Source organism: Schistocerca cancellata, chromosome 4 (assembly GCF_023864275.1).
Source record: "Schistocerca cancellata isolate TAMUIC-IGC-003103 chromosome 4, iqSchCanc2.1, whole genome shotgun sequence".
NCBI classification, from domain to species: Eukaryota; Metazoa; Arthropoda; class Insecta; order Orthoptera; family Acrididae; genus Schistocerca; species Schistocerca cancellata.
In genome coordinates this window covers 906819951-906843294 of record NC_064629.1, presented here as the reverse complement: position 1 = coordinate 906843294, position 23344 = coordinate 906819951, and the positions used below count along the sequence as shown (strand labels likewise).

The window sequence follows — 23344 nt, the reverse complement described above, 5'->3', positions numbered from 1 at the left end:
TGGTTGGGAACTCTTGGGTCAAGAAAAAGGAGAGCCACAAGAGTATCTGGTACAGTCAAGATTTAAAGAGGAAGTTGATAGTTGACTACTTCCTGTACAATAGTGAGATGAATAGGAACATCCTTGACATTAAGGTATTACCATCAGAGGCCTTGGATAGTAACCACCATTTGCTGGTAATGAACCTGAGAGGGACTAAGGATAATAAAGGGACAGAAAACCAGGAAAGACTTATAAGGATATGGAAGTTGAAGGAGGAAGAAAGCAGGCTACAGTACCTACAAGTAGTAAAGGAAAGCATCCCAAAGGATGAACCAAAAATGGTTGAATAGGAATGGGGCAGATTCAAGGGAACATTAATAAGTGCGGCAGAAGCAATATGTGGGAGGACAAGCAACAAAAAGAGATGGAAGGAAACATGCTGCTGGAATGATAAAACAAAGGATAAAGTACAAAAGAAGAATAGAGCCTTTAGGGTATTGTTCCAGAAGAGAACAGCAGAGACAAGGGAAGAGTATCAGACAAGAAAGAAAGAAGCAAAAAGAGTGTTGGTGGAGGAAAGGAAAAAGTGGATGGAACAGTGGACCAGAATGATGGAGGAGGATAGTGAAGGTTCAAAAAAGGTGTTATATGGGATGATTAAAAGTAAGAGGAAGAATGGTATGACAGATTGTGCTGAAATTGTGAACAAAAGTGGACAAGATGTAGAGAATAAGAAGGAACTCAAGAATATGTGGAAGGAGTATTTTGAGAACTCCTGAATCTGAATGGGGACCTGGATGAGGGGGAACAAGCCGAGGAGAAAAAAGTTGATGAACAGCAAATAGAAAAAGATCTTACATGGGGAGAAGTGGAAGAGGCACTGGGCAAGATGAAGGGAGGGAAGTGACAAGGTCTGGATGAGCTAAGTGTAGAGATGGTGGGAGCAGCAGGAGAGGTGGGGATACAATGGCTATATCGAGTAATGAAAATTGTGTGGAGACATAAGATGATCCCAGGAGACTGGAAGAAGAGAATAATTGTCCTGATCTTTAAGAAGGGAAATCGAAGAGAGTGCAAGAATTATCAGGGTAAAACAATGATGAGTCATTGTGCAAAGATTTTTGAGAAAATTTTGGAAGCACAAATTCGGGCAAAATTAGAAGGAAGAATGAGAGAAGAGCAACATGGCTTCAGAACAGGAAGGTCCATGGTGGATCTAATTTTTTCTGCAAGACAACTGTAGGAACAGCACTATGAATATGGAATAGATCTACTAATGACCTTCCTGGACATTGAAAAAGCGTATGATAGTGTACATAGAGGCAAAGTGTGGAAAGCCCTGTAGAACAGAGGAGTAGCAAACCAGATTATTTGGAGGATAAGGGAAATGTACCATGGAAGTGTGAGCTGTGTGAAAGCAGGAGGAGAGAGATCAGTTTGGATTGAACAGAAGAAAGGCTTGAGGCAGGGAAGTGCACTTTCAAAATTACTCTTCATTGTAGTGATGTATGATACAGTAAGTACAGTAGCACAAGTAATTGGTGAAAGGAAGATGAAAGCTATGGTGTTTGCAGATGATCTGATGATTTGGGGGAATAAGGAGGAGGAAGTACAAGAGCAGTTGGACATATGGGAACAAACAGTACAAGAATATGGGATGATATTTAGTATAAGTAAGATTGAGATGATTATCGCAACAAGAAAGAAGGAGAGAGGAACAACTGGAATAACAACTGGCGAGGAGCAATTGAGGAGAATGGAGAGTTTCAAGTAACTAGGAAACCTGATACAGGAAGATGGAAAAAAGACAGAGACATAAACGAGCGGGGGAGAATAGCAGAAGCATTTCGGAAGAGTGTCAGAAGTGTGATATGGAGCAAGGATGTACCCCCAAATCAGTAAAAAGGTTATATACCAGTCATACTATGTCCCAATCATGACATATGCATCAGAAACCTGTATTATGAAAGGAAGAGAGAAAAGGAAAGTAGAAGCTAAAGGGATGAAATTCTTGAGAAACGGTATTGGATTGACAAAGATAGACAGGTTAAGAAATGACAGGATCATAGAGTTAATGAAGGTGGAACCATTACAGAAGAGATAGAGAAATCGAGGCTGAGATGGTATGGACACATTAAGAGAATGGAGGAGAAGAGGATACCCAGGAGGATACACAAGATGAAACTGGAAGGAAAGAGACCAAGAGGAAGACCGAGAGACAGATGGCTGAAAGGAGTAGAGGAATGCATCCGGAAAAAAGGAGAAGACTAGGCCAAGGTGAAGACAGACAGATCGTGGCAAGACAGAAGGCGATGGAGAGACCTATGTTCCATACAGACCTGGCCAGAGGCTGGTAACTATCCATGATGATGATGATATCCTCTCTCTTGTATTATGGGTAACTATAAAATATTTCTGTTTGCTGATGACACTAGCTTGGTAGTAAAGGATGTTGTGTGCAACATTGTCTTGGGTTCAAATAGTGCAGTTCATGACATAAGTTCATGGCTTGTAGAAAATAAACTAACACTAAATCACAGTAAGACTCAGGTGTTAGAAACCACCCAATTCAACAAAACCTGACATTTTAATTTCACAGAATGGGCATATGATTAGTAAAACTGAATAGTTCAAATTTCTAGGTGTTCAGATTGATAGTAAACTGTCGTGGAAAGCCCACATCAAAGACTTAATGCTGCCATTTTTACTTTTTGAATGGTGTCTGAAGTGAGTGATCATTCTAGATGAAAATTTCTCTACTTTGCTTATTTTCATTCTCTTATGTCATATGGTATTATATTTTGGGGTAAGTCTTCCCATTCTAAAAGGATATTTTTGGCTCATAAATGGGTGTTTTGAGCAATAAGTGGTGTAAGTTCACGAACCTCTCGTCAACCTCTGTTCACGAGTCTGGGTATTTTGACATTGGCCTCTCAATATATATATTCCTTACTGTCATTTCTTGTTAAAACAGTATTAACTTATTCCCAAGAATAAGCAACTTTAACTCAGTTAATACTCAGCAGAAATCAAACCTGCAGCTGGATCAGACTTCCTTAACTCTTGTGCAGAAAGATGTGCAATATAGTGCTGCATCCATTTGCAATAAGCTACCACTAGAATTCAAAAATCTTAGCAGTACTCCACCTGCTTTCAAATCAAAACTGAAGAGTTTCCTCATGGGTCACATCTTCTTTCTGTCGAGGAGTTCCTTGAAAAATTAAGCTGATTCTTGTTGTACCGTTGATTGTGTTTATTTAAACTTATGGCTTGACCTTTTTGGGTTCATAAACATTTTATTTTTACCTGTTATTACTTTTATGTTGTAATTTCACGTACTGACACATTCCATGACCTTGGAGATTTGCTCCTTAATTTGTTCCTACAGAGCTTGACATGTGAATAGAAACTGAATTAAATGGGATGAAAAGGACTTTGGGCCACAACATAATTCATGTATATTGGAATCAGTTTCTTTTTTATCATCTTAATTGTGTACTGGTTCCAAAAAATTGCCCAAGCAACTTACATGTATCTATCTTGCTTAGATCAGAAATTACAGTATACAGAGCATTTGGACTCAGAAATTTAACACTGGCAAGGATTTTTAAAATGCTCAATGTTATTGATAAAACAATGGTGATTCTAAATAAACCTTCATAAAACACTTTATACTGAATGGTGTCCTTAAATAGTAATAACAAAATTTGCTTGACATCTTCTTAAAAGACTGTCTCTATTCATTCTATATAACTCTGTAAGTATTGATAAAATGTGGCTTAAATTCAAAGAAATAGTGTTGATGGAAACTGTGAGTTTTGTACCAAGTAAATTAACAAGAGATGAAACAGATTCCTCATGGTACACAAACCAGGTCAGGACACTGTTGAAGGGAACAGAGAAAGGAAAAAATGGACACCAGATTTTAAAGAATATAAAATATACAAGATGGAGAAGACTTACACATCCTCAAAACTTGGCGTGCACTTTAGTATGAGATGCTTTTAATACTTTCCATAATGAAACACCAAAGTAGCTGTACTAAATACATAAAGTAAGATAGACTAAATATTTCAAACTTTGAACCAAGAACAGCTACCAACATGAATAATTTATAAGTAAATGGCCTAGGTGAATTAAAGAAACTTAAATCACTTAGAGATTGGTCTTCCAGTCCAGGCTGTATACCAATTAGGTCCCTTTTGGAGTATAATGGTGAAGTAGTTCTATTTTTAGCACTCATATAAAACCACTTGGTTGATGAAAGATCCATACCTTAGATACTTGCACAGATCACTCCAATATGCAAGAAAGGAGCTCTAAGTAATCCATTGAATGATAGACCTGTATGACTGACATTTATTAGTGGTAAGATATGGTAGGACGTGTTCAGACATTATGAATTACCTCAAAGGACAATCTCTATTAACACACAATCAACACAGATTCAGAAAAGATTGTTTTTCTGAAACACAACTGGCTCTTTATTCCCATTAAGTAATGACTCTTATTGATGGAAGCATTCCATATTTTGAAATTTCCAGAACATGGTGGCTTCTAATCAAAGTTCCTGCCTATGTAGTATCATCTCAGTCCATAAAGTTCTACGTACTCTGCTACTTCCACCTACAAGTTTCAAATTAGATGGAAAGGGGAACATTTTGATATTTCTGTCCAATTATTTTTTAAGTAGTAGTCTAAATTTGTTGAAAATTCTAACTGTGGATGATTAGAGGTAACTACTTACTATGGAGAGGAAATGTCAAGTAGTCAATAAGCACATAAAAAAGCTACTGATCATTTTATTCCATCTTTAAAATTTTATTCCTCTTCAGACCTTTACCCCCACTGACATACACATGCTCAACCACATTTCCCCAGCATTTAGTTCAACTACTGTTAGTTGTCGAGGATGATGTTGATTCAGAAGAGGAGAAGGATAAGGATGCACAAGGATTAGAACAGCAAAAGCATGTCCTGGTGCAGAGAGACATCAGCAGCTGTAGGTTGTTAATTGAGAAATATTGAAGGAGCTTGGGGCAGGGGTTTATAGGCTGCTGAGAAAACAGTGTAGAGGAAGGTGTGTAAGTGTGTAAACATGTCTAACGTGAGGAACAAATAGATAAATATCAACCCCGTGATCAGAGGGTGGAAATGGGGTGGGAAGAGGAGTACATACCCTGGAAAACAGAGAATAGAAGAACTTCAGCCCAAAAGAATCACAAAAAAGGATTCGTCCAGTCTATGCAATTTAGAGAATATGATGTTGGTACAGAAAAATCCAAATGGAACAGGTTGTGAAGAAGATACCAAATTGACCGTATTTGTCTAAACATCATTCCCGCAATCAGCTAGGCAAGGTACTGTGTGCAAAAATCAGTTTTTATGAATTGCACATATTAGAATATTTCCTCTGCTAAGTAATTTGGACTAACATTTCTCCTGCATGCTGAACTCAAGGTGGCACAGTTGTTAGCACAATGGACCCACATTTCAAAAGACAGTGGTTGAAATCATCCATTTTTAAATCACTCCAGACAAATGTCAGGATGGTTCCTTTGTAAGGGATATGGCTGATTTCTTTCTGCATCCTTTCATAAACTGAGCTAATGCTCCATCTCTGATGAACTCATTCTTGACTTTAATCTTCCTGCAGTCAGAACCCAGTATTCACTACTCCCTGGCCTTCTCATTCCATTATCAGCCTAACTACAATGCTCCCCCTCCACTCCTCAAGGAATCCCACCAGCCTCATACTTCTTTCTGTTCCTCACTTTAGTAATAATGTTGATAGGCCTCTTTTGAAGTTTCTATAGTGAACTCCCTCTATCCTGCCCCTGTCTCCAGTTACCTCCCCTTGGATCTATACTCACTACATGTAACTATGTCTGCTTCCATTAGACAAACACCATATGAGTCTGTATTCATGCCCTTTACTAAATTCATTCATTCATTCATCCATCCATCCATTCATTCATTCATTCATTCATTCATCCATTCATCTATCATGTTCCCTGGATCCCATCAAGAAGGAGATCCTTCAGAGATATGGAACAAGTCAAAGTATACATGAACATGAGACAAGGACATCACTGATGTTCAATGTGTGTGCTGTTTTAGCAGTAACCTATGAGTATACTGCTTAATACAATTCAAGCTAGTGCATTTTTCAAACAAAATATTTTTACATCTGTAAGTACTGAGTCCTATTTTCAGTCAATTAGTAGATTTATAACAAATACTGGTACTGGCCATGTAACTAACAGAAATTTTCATTCCTCAATCTAGATATCCTGATAATTTTTAGAAAGAGGTGTTTAGGAGGTGTGTTTTTAATTTTCTTTTTGGATTGGAAGGGATTCTCTATTTCTTGCTTTATGTTAAACGGTAGCAATATCTTACCACCTGAGTGCATAACCCCTTTCTGACCCCTGGACAAGAAGTTAAAGTGTACATGAACATTATTTTTGCATCTTTAATTGTCTCTGTGTATATTACATTTCAGTTTAAACTGATTTTTATCATCAACAAGAAAAATCATTAAGGAGGAACTGAGCATAAGGATTCCATGATCCTTCTGCAAGATGTATGATTACCTTTCTGCTCACTTTCACCAAATAAACATTTTATTTACTCTATGTGCATTATTTCAGAAGACAGTTCCATAAGCTAATGGGAATTGAAAATATACAAAAAAGCCAGCCCTCTTGTCTTTCGATTAACACACTAAGAGATGCCTCTAAAATTATAAAATTGTGAACTGAACATCTTGATTTGCTTATCAAAATGTCTACTCCATTTCAAATTATTATCCAACTTGAATCCATGGAATTGTACACATTGTGCTCTATTCAGTTAATGACCATTAATGTCTACTTCTAGCACTAAAAAGTCATTATTGCTTGTTTGAAACTGCATAAGAAGAGTCTTCATGAGGTTATGACTGAACCTTATAGCTGTGGACCACTTTGACCATTGATTAACGCAGTTGTGTTGCTAGCAAGCATTACAGCTACAGTTTGTGAACTGCCTTTTAAAGTAATCGGAAGATCATTTATGTAGATTAGAAACACAAAGGGGCCAAGTACCAAAACTCTGTGGCAGTTCACATGTTATATTACTCAAATCTGAGGTTATTTTCATGTCAGGTCACAGAAATACCAACAGGACCATTATTTTTGTTCAGCTTTGCTAGCACTTCATTTATGAGATCTCACGTTGGTTTCAGTCTAAAGAATCCTTCACAAAAACTAAACTGAGAAGCAGTTAAAAAGTTTTGCTTGGTTAAATGAATTAGTATTCTGTTACCCTTTTGAAAATAGTGAAATGACTGATATAGATCTGTGATTAGAGGTGGTCTGCTTTCTCCAATACTGCAGATAGGTGTTACTACAGCAAATTTAAGTCTTTCAGGAGATGGGCCCTGAGTCATTCACTGGTTATACAGGTGTCTTAAGAGTAATTGTAGCAAGTCAGCACAAGATTTTAGTATCCTGTTATAAACACCACCATAACTAGCAGAATTATTACTTTTTAGACACATGGCAAATTCCATAATATCCTTATGGGTTGTACGTTTGAAACTAATGTCTATTAGTGTTACCTGCAGTGTCTGCACATGTAAATCTGATGCATATGTGTTTGGGTGTTTATTACTGGCTACAGTATTTGCAGCTACTATGATGAAGTAGTCAATAACTTTGGAGGCCAATGGATTAAAGTGTCACTAAGTAATCAATAAATTTGGAGGCCAATGCTTTAAAGTGTCACTATTTTTGACAGAAATATTTTCTGGGAATTACCTCCTAAGCTTTCATCTCTCCCTACCTCTTGTCCCTATAAAGTTCACTCAAATTACTTGATAGTTTCCAACTACTTATTCCAGGTTACAGTACCAGTAAGTTTAACCATTTGTATCCATGGAAAGGGGGAGGTGGAGTAATGTGTAGTATGCATTGAAAAGAATGCCATTCAAAAGATAAACTACAAGTATCAATTTATCGTTTGTCTGTCTAGTGACTGCTCAGTGCTTTCTCTGTGTGGTAAACAGTTGTCTTTACATAATCTATTTTATTTTAACCATGATTTAAAATTATTGTATTACGATGAAAATATTAATGACTTTTTGGTGTCTATTTATCATTTGACACACAGTCTAATGAGTAGAAACACTTCTTTGTGCCAAATATAAAATTATCTCTCCGATTTTTGTCACAAACTAATAATGCATACAATGACCTCAATTAATAATTCCTTTATATAATTTTTCTCAAACGTAATGGAGTAAGTGACCTTGAATTCATTATGCACAGCAAATAAATATTAGTTGAAACTGGATCACTTGTATGGTGCATTGTAGGTCACTGATACAACTGCAATTAGTTATACACCCTATCTACAATAAGAACATTGAAATTTCTCATTTATTTAGAGTTATGCATAATTTATTCACTACAGGTGCATTCATGGAAGCAACAGGCAGCTATGATGCTTCATTTTACCTCTCTGGTGGACTCATACTGGCTTCAGCAATCATCCTTTACCCTCTGGGCAAGGTCAATGCTTGGGAAAAATCAAGGCAAAAGAGAAAAGGGGAAAAAACAAACTGTGTTATATGACATGATATATAGCATGATACTCAATAATTATTTGATACTCAGATGTTGTATGTGAGTGACTGTAAATACATACAGAAGACTTTTCTGTCGAAACAGAAAATTTCATTGAGTTTTGTTGTGGACTCACTGTATGAACTGTAAAATATTCAAGTTTAAGAGGAATATCAAGTACAACAAATATTGATGTTTCAAAGTACTTCGTACTAAATGGAAACTGTTTCATATGTGCCATATAGATATTGAACTGTGTATAAAATGTACTACTTTGACAATAATATATTACTGCTGGATTCTTTTTAATATTGAAAGCTTGTACAGAGATGAAATGAGTTGTTAATTATGTAATTTTTGTATTTATTGGTGCTCTGTGTACATAATGTAACTGTACAGCATTTACTTTGTCAATATTTAGAGAAAATGTATTTGGCTATAATTTATCACCTGCACATCACCACAACTGGGTAATAAACGTTTTTTACAAACTCGGTTTTATTAATATTTTTGCACTGACCTTGAAAAACTCACAGAAATTCTTCTGGCAACTCTCTCTCTCTCTCTCTCTCTCTCTCTCTCTCTCTCTCTCTTTCCCCCCCTCTCTCTCTCTCTCTCTCTCTCTCTCTCTCTCTCTCTCTCTCTCTCTCTTTCCCTCTCTCTCTCTCTCTCTCTCTCTCTCTCTCTCTCGTGTGTGTGTGTGTGTGTGTGTGTGTGTGTGTGTGTGTGTGTGTGTGTGTGTGTGCGTATGTGTGTGTGTGTGTGTGTGTGTGTGTGTGTGTGTGTGTGTGTGTGTGTATGCGCGCGCCCATGCACGTGTGTGTGAGTGTGAATTAACACATTCATGTTAATTAGAGTATTTCTGGATACCAAGTGCCAATGACCTATGTCCACATCAAATGGGAAAGGGATTGCTATTGAATTGATAAGTCACTTCCGAAGGTAGATGGTCCATGAGCTGACCCACTGGCACAGGATTCATAAGGCAATGAGAAACCATTGTAATAAACATGGGATATTCCATAACTCAAAGTGATATAATGTTATGAACAGTTAAAGATTATGTATAAATTTACAAAAAATGGTTCAAATGACTCTAAGCACTATGGGATTTAACATCTGAGGTCATCAGTTCCCTAGACTTAGAACTACTTAAACCTAACTAACCTAAGGATATCACACACAGCCATGCCCGAGGCAGGATTCAAACCTGCGACCGTAGCAGCAGCACTGTTCCGGACTGATGCGCTTAGAACCACTTGGCCACCCCAGCCAGCTATAAATTTACATCTGCATCTACATGATTACTTTGTAATTAAGTGCCTGGCAGGGGGTTCATCGAACCATTTTCATACTACTTAACTACCATTCCACTATCGAATGGCACGTGGGAAAAAGGCACACCTAAATATTTTCGCATTCAGAAGAGAAAGTTGGTGATTGAAATTTCGTAAATAGATCTCAACATGAAGAAAACCGCCTTTGTTTCAGTGACTGCCACCCCAACTCGCGTATCATATCAGTGACACTCTCACACATATTGGGCAATAAAAGGAAACAAGCTGCCCTTCTTTGCACTTTTTCGATGTCCTCTGTCAGTCCTACCTGGTAAGGATCCCACACCATGCAGCAATATTCCAGCAGAGGCCAGACAAGTGTAATGTAGGCTGTCTCTTTAGAGGGTTTGTCACTTCTTCTAAGTGTTCTGCCAACAAAGCACAGTCTTTGTTTTGCTGTCCCCGCAATATTATCTAGGTGGTCTTTCCAATATAAGTTCCTCATAATTGTAATTCCTAGGTATTTAGTCAAAGTGACAGCCCTTAGATTTCTGCAATTTATCATATACCCAAAATTTATCGGATTTCTTTTAGTATCCATGTGGATGACCTTGCACATTTCTTTGTTTAGTGCAAATGCCACTTTTCGCACCATACAGAAATTCTCTCTAGATCTTTTTGTAATTGGAATTGATCATCTGATGACTTTACTAGACATTAAATTACAGCATCATCTGCAAACAATCTGAGGGGGCTGCTCAGATTATCCCCTAGATCTTTTATGTAAATCAGGAACACCTATGACACTACCTTGCGGAACACCAGATATCACTTCTGTTCTACTCAATGATTTACCTTCTATGGCTACAAACTGTGGCCTCTCTGAGAGGAAATCATGAATCCAGTCACACAACTGAGATGATACTCCATATGCATGCAATTTGATTAATAGTCACTTGTGAAGAATGGTATCAAAAGCTTTCTGGAAATCAAGGAATATTGAATTGATCTGAGATCCCTTGTTGACAGCACTCATTACTTCATGGGAATAAAGAGCTAGCTGCGTTGCATAAAAACGATATTTTCTGAATCCATGTTGGTTATATATCAATAAGTCATTTTCTTCAAGGTGATTCATAATGTTCGAATACAGTATATGCTCCAAAATCCTACTGCAAATTGAGGTCAGTGATATGAGTATTTAATGCACATTTGGATTACATTAGTAGTCAGCTCAATGCAGAAAATGTAATAGTTATCAAAGCAGAGTACAAAAATGATAGTTAAATAAAAACTGAACATGGACAGATCATCAGGAGAAACCTAAACTAAATAAAGAAAGGTGCGGGGATTACAAGCTGAGAGTTTTGGAGAGTAGGGTCCAGGATTTTGTGCTCATGAAATGAAGATTACTTAATCTGGAAATCTACAGAGTTGTGGCTTTACTGATATTGGCTTGTAATTTTTTGTGTCAGTTTTTATTCCATTTTTGTACACTGGCAGAATTTCATTGGTTTTCCGTAGGTCAGGGAATATTACATCCAGAGGAAAATGGTATGTATCACACCTCATGCAGTAAATAATTAAAAACTTTAAATTAATTAAAACAGTTAATTAATTAATTGGCATATCTTCATCAGAAGGTAAAAACAGTGTCCATACCACCTGCCACTACTTTTAGCAGTCTGCCTCTCACAGATACATATTAAAAAATGGCTCTGAGCACTATGGGACTTAACTGCTGTGGTCATCAGTCCCCTAGAACTTAGAACTACTTAAACCTAACTTACCTAAGGACATCACACACATCCATGCCCAAGGCAGAATTCAAACCTGCGACCGTAACGGTTCACGCGGTTCCAGACTGAGCGCCTAGAACCACTCGGCCACTCCGGCCAGCAGATACATATAATTTGCTCTCATAATACCTTGAACTACTTTTAGCAGTCTGCCTCTCACAGCTACATATCATTCGGTGATGCAACACTGTACCGGACAGTACTGATTCTGTAAAGAAATTGTTGTTGTGGTCTTCAGTTCAAAGAATGGTTTGACGCAGCTCTTCATGCTACTCTATCCTGTGGAAGCCTCTTCTCATTTGAGTAACTACTGCAACCTACAGCCTTCTGAATCTGCTTACTGTACTCATCCACCAGTCTCCATCAAAAACTTTTATCCCTAACAGTTACATTCAATACTAAATTGCTGATCCCTTTGTGTTTAAGAATGTGTCCTATCAACCAGGTATGCACATTTCGTTTGAAGAATAGAGAAGCTCAGTGGGAACTGGATGTTACATGAGAAGGCAAACAACTGGAGCATTGTTCAACACCAGTATATCTGGGTGTTACCCTTGACTGAACTCTGTCCTTAAACAAACATTGCCATAACACCAGGCTGAAAGTTAGTTCACGAATTAACATCTTGAGGAAGCTCACATCCACCGCCTGGGGAGCAAGTCCTCACGTCCTGAGAATTTCGGCTCTTGCTTTGTGTGTGTCTGCTGCAGAGTATGCTTCACCTGTGAGGAATGCATCCACTCACACCAAACAGGCTGGTATTGCAATCAGTGAGACTATCTGAATCTTGTCGGGATGTATGAAGCTAACTCCAGTCGATAAAATCTACCCAATTGTTGGAATAGCTCCCCCCATTATTAGAAGGGCTGTTGCTGCTGATGTAGAGAGGGCTAAGCAAACTCATGATCTCTGACATCCACTACATGATCATCAGGCTGTAGTCCGTTGACTGAAATTGAGAAAGAGCTTCATTGCCAGGACTCAACCACTAGAGGGAACACCAGAGTCTAACCACATCACCAGGTGGAAGAGCAAGCTACCACCTGATATCCCTGTAAAGGAAGAGCTAGCTCCAGGAAATGACTTGCCCTACCCTATTTGGAGATCGCTCAATCATCTTAGGGTGGGTGTTCCTCTTTGCAAGACCAACATGTGAAAACAGGGCATTCTTCCAGCTGATGGAGATACATCCTGTGAGTGTGGAACAACACAAGACCCGGCCCCCCTGCTAATTTGTCCTCAACTTGAACAACCCTGCACAACACAGGACATGATCGAGGGAAACAACATGGCCATTGGAGTTGCTATTTTCTGGAAATGCTGACCAGACAAGGAAATGAATGAATGATGAACCAATTCCTTCTTTTACTCAAATTTTTTTTCCCCAATTGTATCCAGTACCTCCTCATTAGTTATACAACCTACCCATCTCATCTTCAGCAATCTTCTGTAGCACCATATTACAAAAAATTCTGTTCTCTTCTTGCCTAAACTGTTTATCCTCCATATTTCACTTCCATACATGGCTGCACTCCACTCAAACACCTTCAGATAAGGCTTCCTAACACTTAAATCCATATTTGATGTTATCAAATTTCTCCTCTTGAGAAACCTTTTTCTTGCCTTTTCCAGTTTACATTTTATATCCTCTCTACTTTGGCTATCATCAGTATTTTTGCCAACAAAATAGCAAAACTCATCTACTATTTTTGGTGTGTCATATCATAATATAAATCCCTCACCATCACATGATTTAATTTAACTACAGTACATTGCCCTTGTTTTGCTTTTGTTGATGTTCATCTTATGTCCTCCTTTCAACACTCTGTCCATTCCATTCAAATGCTCTTTAGATTAGATTAGTTTTTCGTTCCATAGATCCATGCTGTGGAGATCCTCGTGGATGTAGAACATGTCAATATTTTAAAAAAAAAAAAAAAAAAAAAAAAAAAAAAAAAAAAAAAAAAAAAAAAAAAAAAACTGAAATAACAATACTAATAGTATGAATATATACAATACATCACTTGTTTCTATTAAAAAATTCCTCAGTGGAGTAAAAGGAGTTGGCCACTAGTAAGTCTTTCATGCTCCTTTTAAACTGATCTTTATTTGTAACTAAATTTTTTATGTTTTCTTCCAAATTATTGGAGATGAGTGTTCCTGAGTAGTGGACCCCTTTTTGAACTAAAGTAAGTGCTTTTAAGTCCTTGTGCAGATCATTTTTGTTCCTGGTATTGTATGTATGAACTGAGTCCTTATCTGTCTCTGACAGAATTACAATGCCCTTCTCTAAATTTTTCTTTCAATTGATTCACTGCTTGCTCAAGGTACATACTTAATAATGTTGGGGATAGGCTACAAACCTGTCTCATTCCCTTCTCAACCACTGCTTCCCTTTCATGCCCCTTGTCTCTTATAACTGCCATCTGCTTTCTACACGAGTTGTAAATAGCCTTTCAGTCCCTGTATTCTACCACTGCTATTTTCAGAATTCCAAAGAGAATATCCCAGTTGACATAGTCAAAAACTTTCTCAGAGTCTAAAAAGGCTATAAATGTAGATTTGGCTTTCCTTTGCCTACCCTCTATGAGAAGTCATAGGGTCAGCACTGCCTTGCATGTCCCAACATTTCTCCAGAATATATACTGCTCTTCCCTGAGGTGAGCTTCTACCAGTTTCTTCCATCCTTATATAAATAATTCATGTTTTTATTTTGCAACCATGACCTGTTAAATTGGTAGTTCACTAATATTCACATCTGTCAGTACCTGCATCCTTTGGAATTGAAATTATTACATTCTTCTTGACATCAAAGGGTATTTAGCCTTTCTCATACATTTTGCACACAAGATGGAATAGCTTTGTTGTGGATGACTCTCCAAAGTCTATTAGTAGTTCAGACAGAATGTTGTCTACTCAGTGGGCCTTGTTTTGACTTATGTTTTTCAGTGCTCTGTGAACTCCCTCTCACAGCATCATATCTCCCATCTTATCCCTCTGTATATAATCTTCCCTTACTATAATTTTGCCTTCAAATTCATTTCACCTGTACAGTCCCTCTGTCCGCCCCGATAGCTGAGTGGTCAGCGCAGCGGTCTGTCATGCCAAGGGGCCTGGGTTCGATGGCCGGTTGGATTGGAGATTTTCTTTGCTCAGGGACTGGGTGGTGTGTAGTCTTCATTATCATTTCATCATCATCAGTGGAAGGCAATGGGAAACCACCACTGGAATCACTTCCCTAGACGCTCAGGCAGTAGACCTCTCTGATGAGGCTTCCCCCATGACAAGACCTGCTGTAAAGCAGAACACAAAGTTTTTTATAGCCCCTCTACATACTCCCTCCACTTTTCCTATATTGTGGCTGTGCCAATGGTATCGCTATCTGTATCGCTGAGGCACGTAAGCCCCCCACCAATGCAAAGTTCACAGTTCAGCAACACTCATACTTACATTGTACATTCATCTACATCAACATAAACTTACCATAAACGGGTGCTGAAACAAACATTTATTTTTATACTAGTGCACTCTCTATATTCTATAAATGGGAAGAAAAGATTAGATTTCAGTTTGCTTACCACTATGGTGATGATAAATACTTGTATCTAAACCAATATTCAAATGGAAATTGACATTTTTATTAACATTCTCCAGTATTAAATGGCTAAATTATGTTATGATATGATTTTCTGTACATAGCTAAGATGCATTATTTTCTTGTTTCTGTACAATGATACCTTTACTTCATCTACAAAGTCTTTCTTTTAAATATTACTTTTCATAACTAGCTCATCAGAGTCACTTGTTTTATAGTTTTCACAATTCTCTTCTTTTAATAACTGACAAAAGTTATTGCACATCAGCCTATAACACGTTGTCACTTATTTAAATTCTTGGTATTCTTTTAATTTGTGTGATTATTTCAAAAATTTCACCATTAGCTTTTAGCGTCTCAGGTTCCATCACTGCATGAACCATTTATTGCCTGTGCATCAAAGCAGCATACTGTCAACAAAAAGGGTGACTTTTGCTCTGTTTCATATCAAAAATACAGATCTTGCTCTACCTTGCATTTTCCGTATTGTAAGTAAAAATAAAAACAAAAAAATAATGTTACAGTCTTATTTTTTTTCTCCATGCATACATTCATTACTCACTTCCAGAGAAAACTGAAAGACAAGGAAAATTGTTGTGTAATAGTTATGTATGTCAGGGCAAAGTATGGCATGACAAAAGGAACACTTGAATGTACACTTGAAAAAGTTGCTTCTAAGCTACAAAGGGTTTCAAGATTCAAAAGTATCACAGAGGACCTGAAAATTACATCAGATCTATGACATACTGTTTTATCAAGGTTTCCGCAATTATGGAGCAAAACAGATGGATGACATATGCTTACCAGTTGATTCTATCCTTATGTCAAAAGATGGTATACAGGAAAAGTATTGTAAACTTAGGAGATTAGAGTGCAATATTTGGTGAGGGCAAAGATAGAGAATAAATGAGATAATGTGATGTTGAAATGGAAAATGAATTAAGGTCTTGACTTCAAGAATGCTTACAGACATGTCATTTCATTCCTGTCAATCCAGTACAACAAGTGAAGCAAAAGGAGCTAGACACATAAAATCCCAGGTGATGGCAACTGTTAATGTATATATCAGTGTGTTTTATCTTCAGGAATCAAAGACAAGCAATTTGAACTCATTCAAGATCCAAGGTCAACTCAAATGACAAGCAAAATGTGTTCAAGAGCTGACTGTAAAGAACAAAAAAGGACGTGAAGTATAAGAAAGGTAAGGGCTCTTTAAAAGTATGTTCATGGAGCCAAAATTTATTGAGAATAAAACTTCCATTCATGAGAAATGTAAGAAATTCACTGAAAAACAATAAAAGCATCAAAACAATGTTTTTTAAAATGTGTAGGAAATACTATAAAATCTGTGGATGCAAAAGCAATTCTTAATTTGAGGCAATACAACAGACATTTTTCAGATGTCAGCGCTAATAAATAGAGAGACAAATCAGTGATTGATTTGGTTAATCACCTAGGAATCTAGTTTGAGGTAAATGTGCCACGATGTCATAGGGTGGAAAGTAGCAAGCAACAGATCTGAAAAGTTAGAAAAAGAGAGAAGGATTTTGACAGGCCAGAGAAAGGTGAAGGGAGACAGAAAATAGAACTCATAATGTGACATAATATCCAGGAAAGAAGAAGCATATGTCATGAAGTTTCATCAAAGACATAAGCCACAAAAAATTTAAATAACAAAAAAGAAAATCTAGTAAATGAAAAGAAAGGTGCTGGAGGAACAAACAGATAAGGAAACAATAACTAAACACATGTTTTGGGGACTATAAGTACAGTATACCAAGTAGTTTTCCACACCTTAAGGCCTATTGAAAATACATAATTTAAATAAAGAAAATACCAGTTTCGTTCAAGTAAGGAGAACATGGGAAAAAATTAACATGGAAAAAAGGAGAAATGAATCATTTAGGAAAAGAAACTTTTGAGACACATGAAAAGCACCAATAAAATTGTAAAGAAGTTAGAAATTATACAAGGACAACATTGGAAAATTTAGTAAATAGGAGTAGAATTATGAAAATAAGACAAAATGTATATACATATGTACAGTGGAAAATAATTCAATTAACAGACTTGTACAAAACTGTAATGATGTTCAGGAAGATGATAGATGCTGAGTAACAGAATTCGAAAGACAGCCAAAAGGGCTAAAGAACACTAGTTGGAGGCAATATCCAATTAAAAATATTAAAGTCATTTTGAAAAAATACTTGCAATAATGTACACAGTACAATAAATGTAATATATTTAAATATATCGATTTGACACATATGTGACACATCCCCAAAACCAAGAATAACTTTCTAATGTAATGATTGCAGAATACAGAGCCTCAAAAATGTGTTTCCTAATTAATTACTTGAATCCCTTTAAAAAAACTGCAAGAACCTTATAACACAAGCATTCTAGTATAAAATAAGCAATACTGATTGTATAAATGATTATAACAGTATATTTGTGGATGAATAAATCTATTATGAAGAGCCTTCTTTGCATTAAATGGCCTTTGCGAATGTCAAGTGGAATGCAGTCTCAAAGCAGTCGTATTCAGGAGAGTAATGTGAACTCTCTACCTAGTCATTTGCATCAGGTAATGTAAGCAATGCTTTCAGTCATGTTTATTGCCTGCTATGCTAGGCACTTAAATGCTGAAGAGATCAACTGGAGTTATGAATCTGTCTTCATAGTTGGAAATATATTTTCTGTCAATGATGCTGCAAAGACTCTCATGTTTTTCTCTCAGTACACAAAGTAAACAATAAAGAAAGTCTGAGAACTAGAAAGAAAGAGACTAACTCTTTATCTTGCTGGTTGTAATGCCCTGTTAGAAAACAGCAAAAAAGGAGTTAAAAAGCACTTTACATAATGAACACAATACTAAAGTAACAATCTGGCTTTAAGATAAATAATGGCGATGAAAAGTAGAGAGACACATTGGCAGATTGTATCACATGCATAAATCTAATCTCAGGATGGAAATGGATAAATACAAAGTCCCACAAACTTGTTACCGCATCCACATAAATGACCTCGCAAGGAGGGTAAATAATTGTTTGCTGATAACAGAACACAATAATGTGGGGGTCTGAAATCAACCATACCTCACACAGCTGAGATGATTACTGAACAAACTTAAACTGATTTATTACACACTACTTAAATGTTAACCTCACAAAGCATCATATCATGCAGTGAAATCAAAGAAACATAACCTGCTGGTACCAGAAATAGATTTTAATCTCTATACTGAATATTAAATAAAATACTTTGCATAAAATTCCTTATTGTGCAGTTCGATAAGAAGCTCCAATTCAGCACATAAATAATTTAGGTCCAGTCTCATTTACACTTGAAATTATCTTATTCTGCATTTATTTGAAGACAAAAGAACTGTCTTATTTAGCATATTTTCACTCCCTGGTATTTATAAAATTTTCTTCTGAGGCACTGTAGCTAAGAAAGTCAATTCTTTATTTATTAAGAGTGGACAGAAAGAACATTGTGTAATGTAGACAACTGCAAAACTTACTGGTGTCTTTTAAAGGATACTGGAATACTAACGCTGACTTTCCAACACTTACAATTCTTAATGGTACCAATGTCTGGTAATATTTATTTATTTAGTCCTTCAAATCCTATATGTATAGAATATATACAAGTATACTGGACCTGGTTAGGTATTTACAAGATAAAATACAATTTGTATTGCAATCCTATGGACTAGATATTGAAGCAATTTAGCAAAGATTCATAAATACAACAAACATTACAGGCAACATACAAAGTAGAATATTAATAATGCATCTTTATTTTTGTTGTTTGGCTTTTATATATTCTGTCAGACTGTAAAAGCAATGATCAATTAAATATACCTTTACTTCAGCCTTAAAACTACAGAGTTTACCTATTGATTTAATATGTTTAGGTAGATTATTGAAAATCTTTATCCCAGTATGTAGTGTGCCGTTTTGGCACAATGATGTTCTCACCTGTTTCATATGTAGGTCAGATTTTTGCCTTGTATTGTGTGCATGTATATCTTCATTTTTTAATAAGACATCTGGGTATCTATTGATATATTGTTTGAAGAAAACTGATGTTTCATAGATAAAAATGCAAAGAAGAGGAAGAACTGACAGTTTTTTGAATATCGGACTGCATGATTTCGTATTGTAAAAATCAGTTTCAGATGACCTGCAGTTTGCTCAATGTAATAGAGGACATAAAATGATTTTCATATGGAATTTGCCTCCTTATCTAAGATTCAGAATACATTTACACTTGCTAGGTGAAATATATTTGTATTCTACATCATCAAAGGATTTCATCTGAAAGCTAGCAAAGCATTTAATCTTTTTCATGTATCTGTCAACAACTCAACACTTCTGGCATCTGGTGAGTTGTCTCCTTTATCCTTGTTGTTGTTGTTGTTGTGGTCTTCAGTCCTGAGACTGGTTTGATGCAGCTCTCCATGCTACTCTATCCTGTGCAAGCTTCTTCATCTCCCAATACTTACTGCAACACACATCCTTCTGAATCTCCTTAGTGTATTCATCTCTTGGTCTCCCTCTATGATTTTTTACCCTCCACGCTGCCCTCCAATGCTAAATTTGTGATCCTCTGATGCCTCAGAACATGTCCTACCAAGTGATCCCTTCTTCTTGTCAAGTTGTGCCACAAACTCCTCTTCTCCCCAATTATATTCAATACCTCCTCGTTAGTTATGTGATCTACCCATCTAATCTTCAGCATTCTTCTGTAGCACCACATTTTGGAAGCTTCTATCCTCTTCTTGTCTAAACTATTTATCATCCACGTTTCACTTCCATACATGGCTACACTCCATACAAATACTTTCAGAAACAACTTCCTGACACTTAAATCTATACTCGATGATAACAAATTTCTCTTCTTCAGAAATGCTTTCCTTGCCATTGCCAGTCTACATTTTATATCCTCTCTACTTCAACCATCATCAGTTATTTCGCTCCTCAAATAGCAAAACTCCTTTACTACCTTAAGTGTCTCATTTCCTAATCTAATTCCTTCAGCATCACCCGACTTAATTCGACTACATTCCATTAACCTCGTTTTGCTTTTGTTGATGTTCATCTTATATCCTCCTTTCAAGACACTGTCCATTCTGAACAACTGCTCTTCCATGTCCTTTGCTGTCTCTGACAGAATTACAATGTCATCGGCGAACCTCAAAGTTTTTATTTCTTCTCCATGGATTTTAATACCTACTCCAAATTTTTCTTTTGTTTCCTTTACTGCTTGCTCAATATACAGATTGAATAACATCGGGGAGAGGCTACAACCCTGTCTCACTTCCTTCCCAACCACTGCTTCCCTTTCATGTCCCTCAACTCTTATAACTGCCATCTGGTTTTTGTACAAATTGTAAATAGCCTTTCGCTCCCTGTATTTTACCCCTGCCACCTTTAGAATTTGAAAGAGAGTATTCCAGTCAACATTGTCAAAAGCTTTCTCTAAGTCTACAAATGCTAGAAACATAGGTATGCCTTTCCTTAATCTTTCTTCTAAGATAAGTCGTAAGGTCAGTACTGCCTCACGTGTTCCAACATTCCTATGGAATCCAAACTGATCTTCCCCGAGGTCGGCTTATACCAGTTTTTCCATTCGTCTGTAAAGAATTGGCGTTAGTATTTTGCATCCATGACTTATTAAACTGATAGTTCAGTAATTTTCACATCTGTCAACACCTGCTTTCTTTGGGATTAGAATTATTATATTCTTCTTGAAGTGTGAGGGTATTTCGCTTGTCTCATACATCTTGCTCACCAGATGGTAGAATTTTGTCAGGACTGGCTCTCCCAAGGCTGTCAGTAGTTCTAATGGAATGTTGTCTACTCCCGGAGCCTTGTTTCGACTCAGGTCTTTCCGTGCTCTGACAAACTCTTCACTTATCTCCCATTTCATCTTCATCTACATCCTCTTCCATTTCCATAATATTGTCCACAAGTATAGGGTTATTACAAATGATTGAAGTGATTTCACAGCTCTACAATAACTTTATTATTTCAGATATTTTCACAATGCTTTGCACACACATACAAAAACTCAAAAAGTTTTTTTAGGCATTCACAAATGTTTGATATGTGCCCCTTTACTGATTTGGCAGACATCAAGCCGATAATCAAGTTCCTCCCACACTCGGCGCAGCATGTTCCCATCAATGAGTTCGAAAGCATCGTTGATGCGATCTCGCAGTTCTGGCACGTTTCTTGGTAGAGGAGGTTTAAACACTGAATCTTTCACATAACCCCACAGAAAGAAATTGCATGGGGTTAAGTCGGGAGAGCATGGAGGCCATGACATGAATTGCTGATCATGATCTCCACCACGACCGATCCATCGGTTTTCCAATCTCCTGTTTAAGAAATGCCGAACATCATGATGGAAGTGCGGTGGAGCACCATCCTGTTGAAAGATTAAGTCAGTGCTGTCGGTCTCCAGTTGTGGCATGAGCCAATTTTCCAGCATGTCCAGATACATGTGTCCTGTAACTTTTTTTTCGCAGAAGGAAAAGGGGCCGTAAACTTTAAACCGTGAGATTGCACAAAACACGTTAACTTTTGGTGAATTGCGAATTTGCTGCATGAATGCGTGAGGATTCTCTTCCACCCAGATTCGCACATTGTGTCTGTTCACTTCACCATTAAGAAAAAATGTTGCTTCATCACTGAAAACAAGTTTTGCACTGCACGCTTCCTCTTCCATGAGCTGTTGCAACCATGCCGAAAATTCAAAGCATTTGACTTTGTCATCGGGTGTCAGGGCTTGTAGCAATTGTAAATGGTAAGGCTTCTGCTTTAGCCTTTCCTGTAAGATTTTCCAAACCGTTGGCTATGATATGTTTAGCTCCCTGCTTGCTTTATTCGTTGACTTCCGTGGGCTACGCGTTAAACTTGCCTGCACGCGTTCAACCGTTCCTTCGCTCACTGCAGGCCGACCCATTGATTTCCCCTTACAGAGGCATCCAAAAGCTTTAAACTGTGCATACCATTGCTGAATGGAGTTAGCAGTTGGTGGATCTTTGTTGAACTTCATCCTGAAGTGTCATTGCACTGTTATGACTGACCGATGTGAGTGCACTTCAAGCACGACATACGCTTTCTCGGCTCCTGTCACCATTTTGTCTCACTGTGCTCTCAAGCGCTCTGGCGGCAGAAACCTGAAGTGCGGCTTCAGCCGAACAAAACTTTATGAGTTTTTCTACGTATCTGTAGTGTGTCGTGACCATATGTCAATGAATGGAGCTACAGTGAATTTATGAAATCGCTTCAATCATTTGTAATAGCCCTGTACATCGCCCCTGTATAGAACCTCTATATACTCCTTCCACCTTTCTGCTTTCCCTTCTTTGTTTAGAACTGGGTTTCCATCTGAGCTCTTGATATTAATACAAGTGGCTCTCTTTTCTCCAAAGGTCTCTTTAATTTTCCTGTAGGCAGTATCTATCTTGCCCCTAGTGAGATAAGCCTCTACATCCTTACATTTGTCCTCTAGCCATCGTAGCTTAGCCATTTTGCACTTCCTGTCGATCTCATTTTTGAGACGTTTGTATTCCTTTTTGCCTGCTTAATTTACTGCATTTTTACATTTTCTCCTTTCATCAACTAAATTCAATATATCTTCTGTTACCCAAGGATTTCTACTAACCCTCATGTTTTTACCTACTTGATCCTCTACTGCCTTCACTATTTCATCCCTCAAAGCTACCCATTCTTCTTCTACTGTATTTCCTTCCCCCATTCCTGACAATTGTTCCCTTATACTCTGCCTGAAACTCTGTACAACCTCTGGTTTAGTCAGTTTACCCAGGTCCCATCTCCTTAAATTTCCACCTTTTTGCAGTTTTTTCAGTTTTAATCTACAGTTCATAACCAACAGATTGTGGTCAGAGTCCACATCTGCCCCTGGAAATGTCTTACAATTTAAAACCTGGTTCCTAAATCTCTGTCTTACCATTATACAATCCATCTGATACCTTCGACTATCTCCAGGATTCTTCCATGTATACAACCTTCTTTCAAGATTCTTGAACCAAGTGTTAGCTAT

The 23344-nt window shown here is 37.3% G+C and overlaps 1 protein-coding gene across 19 annotated transcripts in view; it reads left to right on the top strand.

Moving 5' to 3' along the window:
• The window catches only part of LOC126185071 (monocarboxylate transporter 12-B-like), a 1121214-nt gene that overhangs the window by 622402 nt on the left and 475468 nt on the right, over positions 1–23344 (top strand). For 4 of the 19 annotated variants that reach the window (XM_049927837.1, XM_049927845.1, XM_049927841.1 and 1 more), the window contains exon 9: positions 8440–9082. The exons of the other annotated variants lie outside the window; for them this stretch is intronic. In XM_049927837.1, the coding sequence (XP_049783794.1) occupies positions 8440–8600 (161 nt within the window). In that variant the 3' untranslated portion in view covers positions 8601–9082. Of the gene's footprint in view, positions 1–8439; positions 9083–23344 lie in introns of those variants that run through there. 19 annotated transcript variants of the gene reach the window in all.